The sequence below is a fragment of the Salmo salar genome, chromosome ssa21 (genome assembly GCF_905237065.1).
Source record: "Salmo salar chromosome ssa21, Ssal_v3.1, whole genome shotgun sequence".
NCBI lineage: Eukaryota > Metazoa > Chordata > Actinopteri > Salmoniformes > Salmonidae > Salmo > Salmo salar.
The window spans coordinates 55,578,823-55,594,616 of record NC_059462.1 but is presented as its reverse complement, the minus strand read 5'-3'; the positions used below and the strand labels follow the sequence as shown (position 1 = coordinate 55,594,616).

General features: G+C 44.7%; 1 protein-coding gene across 2 annotated transcripts in view; it reads right to left on the bottom strand.

Annotated features, from left to right (window-relative positions):
• The window catches only part of LOC106582529 (neuropilin-2), a 244,879-nt gene that overhangs the window by 156,811 nt on the left and 72,274 nt on the right, over positions 1–15,794 (bottom strand). For both annotated transcript variants that reach the window (XM_045704914.1, XM_045704915.1), the window contains exon 3: positions 4,611–4,792. In XM_045704914.1, coding sequence (XP_045560870.1) covers positions 4,611–4,792 — 182 coding nt within the window. The remainder of the gene's footprint in view (positions 1–4,610; positions 4,793–15,794) is intronic.

Sequence of the window (15,794 nt, the reverse complement as noted above, 5' to 3'; positions counted from 1 at the left end):
ACAGGCAGCACCATGAGTTTATACTGTCTGTCTGCCTACCTGCCTGTCTGTCTCTCTGTCTATCTGTGAGTTGATACTGTCTGTCTGCCTGCCGGTCTATCTGTGAGTTGATATGTCTGTCTGCCTGTCTGTCTGCCTGCCGGTCTATCTGTGAGTTGATTTGTCTGTTTGCCTGCCGGTCTATCTGTGAATTGATACTGTCTGTCTGCCTGTCTGTCTGTCTGCTCTGTGAGTGGATATGTCTGTCTGCCTGCCTGCCTGTCTGTCTGTCTGCCTGTCTCTCTGTGAGTGGATATGTCTGTCTGCCTGTCTGTCTATCTGTGAGTGGATATGTCTGTCTGCATGCCTGTCTGTCTGTCTGCCTGTCTCTCTGTGAGTGGATATGTCTGCCTACCTGTCTGTCTATCTGTAAGTGGATATGTCTGTCTGCATGCCTGTCTGTCTGTCTGTCTGAGTCTTTCACCAATTTACCCACTGAAGCTCTATCGCCAATTATTTTAGCTGGAATGCTATGAATTGACTTACGTGCCCAAAACCCTTGATGCATATATATGAGTTAAAATCTTGTCTGTGGAGTTGGGAAAGTGGAGAGAGAGAGAGAGAGAGAGTTGGAGGTGGGAGAGAGAGAGAGGTGGAGGTAGGAGAGAGAGATAATGAGAGAGAGAGAGAGAGAGAGGGTTGGAGGTGGAGGTGGGAGAGAGAGATAATAAGAAAGAGCGAGAGAGAGAGAGAGGGAGGTGGGACAGAGAGAGAGAGAGAGAGAGAGAGAGAGAGAGAGAGAGAGAGTGTGGGGGTGAGATAGTCAGAGAGGGAGGGAGGGAGGGAGGGAGGGAGGGAGGGAGGGAGGGAGGGAGGGAGGGAGAGTGGAAGGTGTCATGTCCGTGATGCCTTTCTCTACGCGTCCATTGAAAGCAATCTGTTCAAGTAGGCATCAACCCTGTATTGAAATGAATTCAATTGACTGAATGTACTGAGATAAACGTCACCTACTGTGAAATTGTACCTTTTTGCAAAACTATGCCAGGATAACATTTTTTTATGTTTATTTTTTTTTGTTTTCCTTCTTTATTGTGTGTCTTTGCTGATATTCTGTAAAACAAAATATTTTAAGATAAACCTGTCCTTCATAGCTACCATTTAACCTGTCCCACAAATCTACCATGTAACCTGTCCTACAAATCTACCTCTAACCTGTCCCACATATATACCATGTAACCTGTCCCACATATATACCATGTAACCTGTCCTACAAATCTACCATTTAACCTGTCCCACATATATACCATGTAACCTGTCCTACAAATCTACCATGTAACCTGTCCCACATATATACCATGTAACCTGTCCTACAAATCTACCATGTAACCTGTCCCACATATATACCATGTAACCTGTCCTACAAATCTACCATGTAACCTGTCCCACATATATACCATTTAACCTGTCCTACAAATCTACCATTTAACCTGTCCTTCAAAGATACCATTGTAAATCCTACTTAATGACAGAAAGTTTAGTAAAAAACCTTCACCACAACAGCTGAAAACAAGCAGTGAGGATGTAATAAGTAGACTATTTCTTAGAGACTGTCAACAAAAAAATACATCTTAAATGTGATATGTCCCAATTTACAGTATTTGTCTAGCTAGCTACAGTGCCTTGCAAAAGTATTCATCCCCCTTGATGTTTTTCTATTTTGTTACATTACAACCTGTAATTTACAACTTCATAGTGATAGGGGGCAGCATTGGGAAGTTTGGATGAAAAGCGTGTCCAGAGTAAATTGCCTGTTACTCAGACCCAGAAGCTAGGATATGCATATAATTAGTAGATTTGGATAGAAAACACTTTTCCAAAACTGTTAACATAATGTCTGTGAGAAAAACAGAACTCATATGGCAAGCACAAACCTGAGAAAAATCCAACCAGGAAGTGGGAAATCTGAGGTTTGTAGTTTTTTTAAGTGATTGCCTATCCAATATCTTGTGTCTATGGGGTCAGATTGCACTTCCTAAGGCTTCCAGTAGATGTCAACAGTCTTTAGAAGTTGTTTCAGGCTTGTATTGTGAAAGGGGAGAGAATAAGAGCTGTTTCAACAAGTGACCAGGCTGAAAGCCTTTAGTTTAGTCTCGCGTGTGGCCGTGAACGCGACGCTCATTCTCTTTCCTTTCTAATGACAACAGAATTGTCTGGTTGGAATATTATTGAAGATTTATGATAAAAACATCCTAAAGATTGATTATATACATCGTTTGACATGTTTCTACAAACTTTAATGATACTTTTTTGACTTTTCGTCTGGACTTTGTGCCTGCGCTTTGTACATTTGGATTACTGGACTAAACGCGCGAACAAAAAGGAGGTATTTGGACATAAAGATGAACTTTATCGAACAAAACAAACATTTATTGTCTAACATGGAGTCCTGGGAGTGGCACCAGATGAAGATCATCAAAGGTAAGTGATTCATTTTAACGCTATTTCTGACTTTTGTGTCACCTCTCCTTGGCTGGAAAATGGCTGTATGGTTTTCTGTGGCTAAGCGCTGTCCTAACATAATCGCATGGTGTGCTTTCGCCGTAAAGCCTTTTTGAAATCGGACACTTTGGTTGGATTAACAAGAAGATTATCTTTAAAATGGTGTATAATACTTGTATGTTTGAGGAATTTTAATTATGGGATTTCTGTTGTTTGAATTTGGCACCCTGCGATTTCACTGGCTGTTGGCGAGGTGGGACACTAGCATCCCGAACGGTCCCAGAGAGGTTAAATGGATATTTATTTGAATTGCATGTAATGGACATACACAAAATAGTCCAAATTGGTGAAGTGAAATTATATATATTTTTTTAAATGTTAAAAATATGTAAAACTGGAAAGTGGTGCGTGCATATGTATTCACCCCTTTGCTATGAAGCCCCTAAATAAGATCTGGTGCAACCAATTACCTTCAGAAGTCACATAATTAATTAAATAAAGTCCACCTGTGTGCAATCTAAGTGTCACATGATCTGTCACATGATTTCAGTATATATACACCTTTTCTGAAAGGCCCCAGAGTCTGCAACACCACTAAGCAAAGGGCACCACCAAGCGAGGGGCACCACTAAGCAAGGGGCACCACCATGCAAGGGGCACCATGAAGATCAAGGCGCTCTCCAAACAGATCAGGGACAAAGTTGTGGAGAAGTACAGATCAGGGTTGGGTTATAAAACAATATCAGAAACTTTGAACATCCCATGGAGCACCATTAAATCCATTATTAAAAAATGGAAAGAATATGACACCACAACAAACCTACCAAGAGAGGGCCGCCCACCAACACTCACAGACCAGGCAAGGAGGACATTAATCAGAGAGGCAACAAAGAGACCAAAGATAACCCTGAAGGAGCTGCAAAGCTCCACAGCGGAGATTGGAGTATCTGTCAATAGGACCACTTTAAGCCATACACAGAGCTGGGCTTTACAGAAGAGTGGCCAGAAAAAAAGCCATTGCTTAAAGAAAAAAATAAGCAAACACGTTTGGTGTTCTCCAAAAGGCATGTGGGAGACTCCCCAAACATATGGAAGAAGGTACACTGGTCAGATGAGACTAAAATGTAGCTTTTTGGCCATCAAGGAAAACGCTATGTCTGGCGCAAACCCAACACCTCTCATCACCCCGAGAACAACATCCCCACAGTGAAGCATGGTTGGTGGCAGCATCATGCTGTGGGGATGTTTTTCATCAGTAGGGACTGAGAAACTGGTCAGAATTTAAGGAATGATGGATGGCGCTAAATACAGGGAAATTCTTGAGGGAAACTTGTTTCGGTCTTCCAAAGATTTGAAACTGGGATGGAGATTCACCTTCCAGCAGGACAATAACCCTAAGCATACTGCTAAAGCTACACTCGAGTGGATTAAGGGGAAACGTTTAAATGTCTTGGAATGGCCTAGTCAAAGCCCAGACCTCAATCCAATTGAGAATCTGTTGAATGACTTTAAGATTGCTGTACACCAGTGGAACCCATCCAACTTGAAGGAGCTGGAGCAGTTTTGCCTTGAAGAATGGCCAAAAATCCCAGTGGCTAGATGTGCCACGCTAATAGAGACATACCCCAAGAGACTTGCAGCTGTAATTGCTGTTAAAGGTGGCTCTACAAAGTATTGGGTTTTTTTTGGGGGGGGGGTATGTACGCTCTAGTTTTCTTTTTTTTTCTTATTTCTTGTTTGTTTCACAATAAAAAAATATTTTGCATCTTCAAAGTGGTAGGAATGTTGTATAAATCAAATGATACAACCCCCCCCCAAAAAAAAATATATTTTAATTCCAGGTTGTAAGGCAACAAAATAGGAAAAATGCCAAGAAGGGGGGAATACTTTCGCAAGCCACTGTGTGTCTCTAGTTGCCGGAATATCTCCACTGAAAGCACTTTTCAGTCAAAGAGTAGGCTTAATCTGTGTCCGGGAAACTGCTCCTAAATGTATGTATAACCAATAGGTCTACTGACTGTCACTATGCCTTTCTAATAGGTTTGATTTGTCCCAATATATTTGTCCCAATGTATTTTGTGTAGTTTGAAATGTTTGTATCAACGTTGTATCTTTATTCGTATTGGACTCACCAGTCTTGAAGATCTCGTAGCGCAGTGAAAAACCAGCTCCCTGGTGAGCGTAGTCGGAGACAAACTTGATGTGGAGCACGGGGCCGGAGGAGATGATGGCTGGTGGGGCGATGTTACTGCAGTGTTTACCCAACAGGTCTCCGTTCTCACTGTTCCCATCTCGAATCTCTATGAAGTCATATCTGGGAAGAAACATGGACAAGAGAAACATGTTTGGTATTGGAAGTCCAAGAAAACAAAGTAGAATACAAACAGATGAGATATAGCTGGCCAATCCAGTGAGACAGATGAGATATAGCTGGCCAACCCAGTGAGACAGATGAGATATAGCTGGTCAACCCAGTGAGACAGATGAGATATAGCTGGTCAATCCAGTGAGATTACTGATGGATTACTAGTGCATTAGTGATGGTTTACTGGTGGATTACTGGTGGATTACTGCTGGATTACTGATGGATTACTGCTGGATTACTGCTGGATTACTGCTGGATTACTGCTGGATTACTGCTGGGTTACTGCTGGATTACTAGTGGATTACTGCTGGATTACTGCTGGATTACTAGTGGATTACTAGTGGATTACTGCTGGATTACTGCTGGATTACTGCTGGATTACTGGTGGATTACAGGTGGATTACTGCTGGATTACTGCTGGATTACTGGTTGATTACTGCTGGATTACTGGTGGATTACTAGTGGATTACTAGTGGATTACTGGTGGATTACTGCTGGATTACTGCTGGATTACTGCTGGATTACAGGTGGATTACTGATGGATTACAGGTGGATTACTGCTGGATAACTGCTGGATTACTGGTGGATTACTGGTTGATTACTGCTGGATTACTGCTGGATTACTGCTGGATTACTGCTGGATTACTAGTGGATTACTGCTGGATTACTGGTGGATTTCTGCTGGATTACTAGTGGATTACTGCTGGATTACTGGTGGATTACTAGTGGATTACTGCTGGATTACTGCTGGATTACTGCTGGATTACTGGTGGATTAATGCTGGATTACTGCTGGATTACTGCTGGATTACTGCTGGATTACTGGTGGATTACTGGTGGATTACTGCTGGATTACTGCTGGATTACTGCTGGATTACTGCTGGATTACTAGTGGATTACTGCTGGATTACTGGTGGATTTCTGCTGGATTACTAGTGGATTACTGCTGGATTACTGGTGGATTACTAGTGGATTACTGCTGGATTACTGCTGGATTACTGCTGGATTACTGCTGGATTACTGCTGGATTACTGCTGGATTACTAGTGGATTACTGCTGGATTACTGGTGGATTTCTGCTGGATTACTAGTGGATTACTGCTGGATTACTGGTGGATTACTAGTGGATTACTGCTGGATTACTGCTGGATTACTGCTGGATTACTGATGGATTACTGCTGGATTACTGGTGGATTACTGATGGATTACTGCTGGATTACTGCTGGATTACTGCTGGATTACTGCTGGATTACTGGTGGATTATTGGTGGATTACTGCTGGATTACAGGTGGATTACTGCTGGATTACTGCTGGATTACTGCTGGATTACTGCTGGATTACTAGTGGATTACAGGTGGATTACTGATGGATTACTGCTGGATTACTGCTGGATTACAGGTGGATTACTGGTGGATTACTGGTGGATTACTGCTGGATTACTGCTGGATTACTGGTTGATTACTTCTGGAATAAAGGTGGATCTGGTAGGGTTTATGGAGATCTCTGGTGACTGGATAGAGCTAGAGAGGGAGCAGGCCTTCTGTTGAACTAGCTGTGTGTGTGTGTGTGTGTGTGTGTGTGTGTGTGTGTGTGTGTGTGTGTGTGTGTGTGTGTGTGTGTGTGTGTGTGTGTGTGTGTGTGTGTGTGTGCGCGTGTGAACGTGTATTACTATATTACTACATTACTACATTACTACATGAATATATTGCTGTATCCTACATTACTATATTACTACAATACTATATTACTATATTACTACAATACTACATTAATATATTACTACAATACTATATTACTATATTACTATATTACTACATTAATATATTGCTGTATCCTACATTACTATATTACTACAATACTATATTACTATATTACTACATTAATATATTACTACAATACTATATTACTATATTACTACAATACTACATTCATATATTGCTGTATCCTACATTACTATATTACTACAATACTATATTACTATATTACTACATTACTACATGCCTATATTGATACATTACTACATTACTATATTACTACATTACTACATTACTATATTACTACAATACTATATTACTATATTGCTATATAACTACATTAATATATTGCTGTATCCTACATTACTATATTACTACAATACTATATTACTACAATACTATATTACTATATTACTACAATACTATATTACTATATTACTATATAACTACATTAATATATTGCTGTATTCCTACATTACTATATTACTACAATACTATATTACTCTATTACTACATTACTACATGACTATATTGATACATTACTACACGACTATATTACTACATTACTATATTACTACATTACTACATTACTATATTGCTATATTACTACATTACTATATTACTATATTGCTATATTACTACATGACTATATTGATACATTACTACATTACTATATTACTATATTACTACATTACTACATTACTATATTGCTATATTACTACATGACTATATTGATACATTACTACATTACTATATTACTACATTACTACATTACTATATTACTACATTACTGTATTACTATATTGCTATATTACTACATTACTATATTACTATATGACTCTGTTACTACATTACTATATAACTACGTGACTATATTTGTAATAAATCCAGTAGAAGCTGAAGTACAGATAATGCACGTACTGTATCATGCTGACTGCTCTGTGCCCTGTGTTGTAGGCCTTAGGAGAACCAGGGAGAATCGTTACTGTTTTCTGTGGAGGCTAGCCAGCATGTAGCCTGCAGCTCTATCCACTGACAGGAGGGGGAGGGGGGGCATTCAGGGGAGGACGAGGTAAACAAGTCCCCCAACACCATTTCACCTCCCTCGTGTATTGTGTCAGCGACAGCGTGTGAACTCACAACACCGTGACGACGTGGTTGAGGGTTTTTCAACGAGCCTTTCTAGGGTTCTGTCTCTTCCTTCTTCTTCTTCCTGTTCCTCTTCTAGCTTTTAAAATGAACATGTCAGTTACTGCTTTGGCCAGGATAAAGATGTGACAGTCTGTCTCTCTGTCTCTCTCCTACTCTCTCTCTCTGTCTCTGTCTCTGTCTCTGTCTCTGTCTTACTCGCTCCTACTCTCTCTCTCTCTCTCTCTCTCTCTCTCTCTCTCTCTCTCTCTCTCTCTCTCTCTTTCTCTCTTGCTCTCTTTCTCTCTCCCTCTCTCTCTCTCTCTCTCTCTCTCTGTCTCTCTCTCTCTTTCTCTCTCCTCTCCCTCTCTCTCTCTCCTCTCCTCTCCTCTCTCTCTCTCTCTCTCTCTCTCTCTCTCTCTCTCTCTCTCTCTCTCTCTCTCTCTCTCTCTCCTCTCTCTCTCTCTCTCTCCTCTTCTCTCTGTAACAGACTAAACTGCTGTGGGGCACATAACTGGTGGCACTGTGTCAGGTAGAGGAGTGCGTGGGGGTGGAGGAGAGAACCTGACACTGCTCTCAGCCCCCCCCCCTGACAGACACAGACAGGTGTCCTCCCTCCCTCTCTCCTTCCCCCCCTTCCCCCTCTTCCTCTTCACTCCTTCCTCCACTCTGAGCCAAGCTTGCTTCCCAGCCTGATTCCTCTCTACTCAGTAGCCTACAGGTAGAGGCAGTGAGAGAGACAAGGTAAGGTAGAGGTAGAGGCAGTGAGAGAGACAAGGTAAGGTAGAGGCAGAGGCAGTGAGAGAGACAAGGCAAGGCAAGGTAGAGGCAGAGGCATTGAGAGAGACAAGGCAAGATAGAGGCAGAGGGAGAGGCAGTGACAGAGACGAGGTAGAGGCAGAGGCAGTGAGAGAGACGAGGTAGAGGTAGAGGCAGTGAGAGAGATGAAGCAAGGTAGATGTAGAGGCAGTGACAGTGAGAGAGACGAGGTAGAGGCAGAGACAGTGAGAGAGACGAGGTAGAGGTAGAGGTAGAGGCAGTGAGAGAGACGAGGTAGAGGTAGAGGCAGTGAGAGAGACGAGGGGGCAGAGGCAGTGGAGAGACGAGGTGGGGAGGCAGGAGAGAGCAAGGTGATAGCAGGAGGGAGAGGCAGAGGTGAAGAGGCAGTGAGGAGAGACGGAGGTAGAGGCAGAGGCAGTGAGAGAGACGAGGAGAGGTAGGGCAGGAGAGACGAGGTGAGGTAGAGGCAGTGAGAGAGACGAGGTAGAGGCAGAGGCAGTGAGAGAGACGAGGTAGAGGTAGAGACAGTGACAGTGAGAGAGACGAGGTAGAGGTAGAGGCAGTGAGAGAGACGAGGTAGAGGTAGAGGCAGTGAGAGAGACGAGGTAGAGGTAGAGGCAGAGACAGTGAGAGAGACGAGGTAGAGGTAGAGGCAGTGACAGTGAGAGAGACGAGGTAGAGGTAGAGACAGTGACAGTGAGAGAGACGAGGTAGAGGTAGAGGCAGTGAGAGAGACGAGGTAGAGGTAGAGGCAGAGACAGTGAGAGAGACGAGGTAGAGGTAGAGGCAGAGACAGTGAGAGAGACGAGGTAGAGGTAGAGACAGTGACAGTGAGAGAGACGAGGTAGAGGTAGAGACAGTGACAGTGAGAGAGACGAGGTAGAGGTAGAGGCAGTGACAGTGAGAGAGACGAGGTAGAGGTAGAGGCAGAGGCAGTGAGAGAGACGAGGTAGAGGTAGAGGCAGTGAGAGAGACGAGGTAGAGGTAGCGGCAGCGTAAGAGATAATTCTATGAAGGCTTGCCAGCCTGAGTATATTTAGACTGGAGAACACCAGCGAGCTTTTGAGGTTATATCCTCTTTTTCTCCGGTCTCCGAAAATCTCGGTCGTGGAGACAGATCTGACAGGGCTCTTTTGACATGATCACAATGTCTCTCTCTTTGTGGCTGGGAAGTCTTGCAGCAGCAGCACTGAGGCAGCGAGAGATCTCTGACAGCGTCCCAAATAGCACCCTATTCCAACAGAGCCCGTAGTGCGCTGCATAGGTAATAAGGTGCCGTTTGGGATGCAGTCCCTCTGTGTTGTTGGGGGGGTTTCAAGTCGTCCAGGAGAGCTGCAAGCGGCATCGGGGCGGATTCTGATTCTACCCGCACTCCAATTAGTTCTGATATTAACCACGGTGATAGCCTTCTTTCTCTCCGAGCTGGCTGGGAGACATGCCGTGTGTGTGTGTGTGTGTGTGTGTGTGTGTGTGTGTGTGTGTGTGTGTGTGTGTGTGTGTGTGTGTGTGTGTGTGTGTGTGTGTACAGTTGAAGTCTGAAGTTTACATAAACCTTAGCCAAATACATTTTAAACTCAGTTTTTCACAATTCCTGACATTTAATCCTAGTTAAAAATTCCCTGTTTTAGGTCAGTTAGGATCACCACTTTATTTTAAGAATGTGAAATGTCAGAATAATAGTAGGGAGAATGATTTATTTCAGCTTTTATTTCTTTCTTCACATTCCCGGTGGGTCAGAAGTTTACATACACTCAATTAGTATTTGGTAGCATTGCCTTTAAATTGTTTAACTTGGGTCAAACGTTTCGTGTAGCCTTCCACAAGCTTCCCACAATAAGTTGGGTGAATTTTGGCCGATTCCTCCTGACAGAGCTGGTGTAACTCAGTCTGGTTTGTTGGCCTCCTTGCTCGCACACGCTTTTTCAGTTCTGCCCACACATTTTCTATAGGATTGAGGTCAGGGCTTTGTGATGGCCACTCCAATACCTTGACTTTGTTGTCCTTAAGCCATTTTGTCACAACTTTGGAAGTATGCTTGGGGTCATTGTCCATTTGGAAGACCCATTTGCGACAAATCTTTAACTTCCTGACTGATGTCTTGAGATGTTGCTTCAATACATCCACATCATTTTCCCACCTCGTGATGCCATCTATTTTGTGAAGTGCACCAGTTCCTCCTGCAGCAAAGCACCCCCACAACATGATGCCGCCACCCCCGTGCATCACGTTTGGGATGGTGTTCTTCGGCTTGCAAGCCTCTCCCTTTTTCCTCCAAACATAACGATGGTTATTATGGCCAAACAGTTCTATTTTTGTTTCATCAGACCAGAGGACATTTCTCCAAAAAGTACGATCTTTCTCCCCATGTGCAGTTGCAAACCAGTAGTCTGGCTTTTTTATGGCGGTTTTGGAGCAGTGGCTTCTTCCTTGCTGAGCGGCCTTTCAGGTTATGTCGATATAGGACTTGTTTTACTGTGGATTTAGATAATTTTGTACCTGTTTCCTCCAGCATCTTCACAAGGTCCTTTGCTGTTGTTCTGGGATTGATTTGCACTTTTCACACACAAGTATGTTCATCTCTAGGAGACAGAACGCGTCTCCATCCTGAGCGGTATGACGGCTGCCTGGTCCCATGGTGGTTAAACTTACGTACTATTGTTTGTACAGATGAACGTGGTACCTTCAGGCGTTTGGAAATTGCTCCCAAGGATGAACCAGATTTGTGGAAGTGTACCATTTTTTTCTGAGGTCTTGGCTGATTTCTTTTGATTTTCACCTTGATGTCAAGCAAAGAGGCACTGAGTTTGAAGGTAGGCCTTGAAATACATCCACAGGTACACCTCCAATCGAATCAAATGATGTCAATTAGCCTATCAGAAGCTTCTAAAGCCATGACATCATTTTCTGGAATTTTCCAAGCTGTTTAAAGGCACAGTCAACTTAGTGTATGTAAACTTCTGACCCAGTGGAATTGTGATACAGTGAATTATAATATTATTATAAGTGAAGTAATCTGTGTGTAAACAATTGTTGGAAAAATTACTTGTGTCAAGCACAAAGTAGATGTCCTAACCGACTTGCCAAAACTATAGTTTGTTAACAAGAAATTTGTGGAGCGGCTGAAAGGCGAGTTTAAATGACTCCAACATAAGTGTATGTAAACTTCCAACTTCAAATATATGTATGTGTCTGTGTGTGTGTGTGTGTGTGTGTGTATGTGTGTGTGTGTGTGGTGTGTGGTGTGTGTGTGTGTGTGTGTGTGTGTGTGTCGCTCTCTTTGTGGAACCACTAGCTACCGACTGTAAATAATTTCCTTCCAACTCTCTTTCCCCTCCTTGCCTCTTCTGACCTCACCCTTTCACAATCCCCTCCAACTCACAAGGCAATATGTTTGACCTCATCCATACTAGAAGCTGTTCTCCTACTAATCTCACTGTAACCCCCCTCCAGGTCTCTGTTCTCCTACTAATCTCACTGTAACCCCCCCTCCAGATGTCTGTTCTCCTACTAATCTCACTGTAACCCCCCTCCAGATCTCTGTTCTCCTACTAATCTCACTGTAACCCCCCTCCAGGTCTCTGTTCTCCTACTAATCTCACTGTAACCCCCCTCCAGATCTCTGTTCTCCTACTAATCTCACTGTAACCCCCCTCCAGGTCTCTGTTCTCCTACTAATCTCACTGTAACCCCCCTCCAGATCTCTGTTCTCCTACTAATCTCACTGTAACACCCCTCCAGGTCTGTTCTCCTACTAATCTCACTGTAACCCCCCTCCAGATCTCTGTTCTCCTACTAATCTCACTGTAACACCCCTCCAGGTCTGTTCTCCTACTAATCTCACTGTAACCCCCCCTCCAGATCTCTGTTCTCCTACTAATCTCACTGTAACCCCCCTCCAGGTCTCTGTTCTCCTACTAATCTCACTGTAACCCCCCTCCAGATCTCTGTTCTCCTACTAATCTCACTGTAACCCCCCTCCAGGTCTCTGTTCTCCTACTAATCTCACTGTAACCCCCCTCCAGGTCTGTTCTCCTACTAATCTCACTGTAACCCCCTCCAGGTCTGTTCTCCTACTAATCTCACTGTAACCCCCCTCCAGGTCTCTGTTCTCCTACTAATCTCACTGTAACCCCCTCCAGGTCTCTGTTCTCCTACTAATCTCACTGTAACCCCCTCCAGGTCTCTGTTCTCCTACTAATCTCACTGTAACCCCCCTCCAGGTCTGTTCTCCTACTAATCTCACTGTAACCCCCCCTCCAGGTCTCTGTTCTCCTACTAATCTCACTGTAACCCCCCTCCAGGTCTCTTCTCCTACTAATCTCACTGTAACCCCCCTCCAGGTCTCTGTTCTCCTACTAATCTCACTGTAACCCCCTCAGGTCTGTTCTCCTACTAATCTCACTGTAACCCCCTCCAGGTCTCTGTTCTCCTACTAATCTCACTGTAACCCCCTCCAGGTCTGTTCTCCTACTAATCTCACTGTAACCCCCCTCCAGGTCTCTGTTCTCCTACTAATCTCACTGTAACCCCCCCTCCAGGTCCCTGTTCTCCTACTAATCTCACTGTAACCCCCCTCCAGGTCTGTTCTCCTACTAATCTCACTGTAAACCCCCTCCAGGTCTCTGTTCTCCTACTAATCTCACTGTAACCCCCCTCCAGGTCCCTGTTCTCCTACTAATCTCACTGTAACCCCCTCCAGGTCTCTGTTCTCCTACAAATCTCACTGTAACCCATCTCCAGGTCTCTGTTCTCCTACTAATCTCACTGTAACCCCCTCCAGGTCTCTGTTCTCCTACTAATCTCACTGTAACCCCCCTCCAGGTCTGTTCTCCTACTAATCTCTCTGTAACCCCCCTCCAGGTCTCTGTTCTCCTACTAATCTCACTGTAACCCCCCTCCAGGTCTGTTCTCCTACTAATCTCACTGTAAACCCCCTCCAGGTCTCTGTTCTCCTACTAATCTCACTGTAACCCCCCTCCAGGTCTCTGTTCTCCTACTAATCTCACTGTAACCCCCCCTCCAGGTCTCTGTTCTCCTACTAATCTCACTGTAACCCCCTCCAGGTCTCTGTTCTCCTACTAATCTCACTGTAACCCCCCTCCAGGTCTCTGTTCTCCTACTAATCTCACTGTAACCCCCTCCAGGTCTCTGTTCTCCTACTAATCTCACTGTAACCCCCCTCCAGGTCTCTGTTCTCCTACTAATCTCACCGTAACCCCCCCTCAGGTCTCTGTTCTCCTACTAATCTCACTGTAACCCCCTCCAGGTCTCTGTTCTCCTACTAATCTCACTGTAACCCCCCATCCAGGTCTCTGTTCTCCTACTAATCTCACTGTAACCCCCCTCCAGATCTGTTCTCCTACTAATCTCACTGTAACCCCCCTCCAGGTCTCTGTTCTCCTACTAATCTCACTGTAACCCCCCTCCAGGTCTCTGATCTCCTACTAATCTCACTGTAACCCCCCTCCAGGTCTCTGTTCTCCTACTAATCTCACTGTAATCCCCACCTCCAGGTCTGTTCTCCTACTAATCTCACTGTAACCCCCCTCCAGATCTCTGTTCTCCTACTAATCTCACTGTAACCCCCCTCCAGGTCTGTTCTCCTACTAATCTCACTGTAACCCCCCTCCAGGTCTCTGTTCTCCTACTAATCTCACTGTAACCCCCTCCAGGTCTGTTCTCCTACTAATCTCACTGTAACCCCCTCCAGGTCTCTGTTCTCCTACTAATCTCACTGTAACCCCCTCCAGGCCTCTGTTCTCCTACTAATCTCACTGTAACCCCCTCCAGGTCTCTGTTCTCCTACTAATCTCACTGTAACCCCCCTCCAGGTCTGTTCTCCTACTAATCTCACTGTAACACCCATACCGGTCCCTGTTCTCCTACTAATCTCACTGTAACCCCCTCCAGGTCTCTGTTCTCCTACTAATCTCACTGTAACCCCCCTCCAGATCTGTTCTCCTACTAATCTCACTGTAACCCCCCTCCAGATCTCTGTTCTCCTACTAATCTCACTGTAACCCCCCTCCAGGTCTCTGTTCTCCTACTAATCTCACTGTAACCCCCTCCAGATCTGTTCTCCTACTAATCTCACTGTAACCCCCCTCCAGATCTGTTCTCCTACTAATCTCACTGTAACCCCCCTCCAGGTCTCTGTTCTCCTACTAATCTCACTGTAACCCCCTCCAGGTCTCTGTTCCCCTAATAATCTCACTGTAACCCCCCTCCAGGTCTGTTCTCCTACTAATCTCACTGTAACCCCCTCCAGATCTCTGTTCTCCTACTAATCTCACTGTAACCCCCTCCAGGTCTCTGTTCTCCTACTAATCTCACTGTAACCCCCTCCAGGTCTCTGTTCTCCTACTAATCTCACTGTAACCCCCTTCCAGGTCTCTGTTCCCTAATAATCTCACTGTAACCCCCTCCAAGTCTCTGTTCTCCTACTAATCTCACTGTAACCCCCTCCAGGTCTCTGTTCTCCTACTAATCTCACTGTAACCCCTCCAGATCTCTGTTCTACTACTAATCTCACTGTAACCCCCTCCAGGTCTCTGTTCTCCTACTAATCTCACTGTAACCCCCTCCAGATCTGTTCTCCTACTAATCTCACTGTAACCCCCCTCCAGATCTGTTCTCCTACTAATCTCACTGTAACCCCCTCCAGGTCTCTGTTCTCCTACTAATCTCACTGCAACCCCCCTCCAGGTCTCTGTTCTCCTAATAATCTCACTGTAACCCCCCTCCAGGTCTGTTCTCCTACTAATCTCACTGTAACCACCCTCCAAGTCTCTGTTCTCCTACTAATCTCACTGTAACCCCCCTCCAGGTCTCTGTTCTCCTACTAATCTCACTGTAACCCCCTCCAGGTCTCTGTTCTCCTACTAATCTCACTGTAACCCCTCCAGGTCTCTGTTCTCCTACTAATCTCACTGTAACCACCCTCCAGATCTCTGTTCTCCTACTAATCTCACTGTAACCCCCTCCAGGTCTCTGTTCTCCTACTAATCTCACTGTAACCCCCCCTCCAGGTCTCTGTTCTCCTGCTAATCTCACTGTAACCCCCTCCAGGTCTCTGATCTCCTACTAATCTCACTGTAACCCCCCCTCCAGGTCTGTTCTCCTACTAATCTCACTGTAACCCCCTCCAGATCTCTGTTCTCCTACTAATCTCACTGTAACCCCCCTCCAGGCCTGTTCTCCTACTAATCTCTCTGTAACCCCCCTCCAGGTCTCTGCTCTCCTACTAATCTCACTGTAACCCCCCTCCAGGTCTGTTCTCCTACTAATCTCA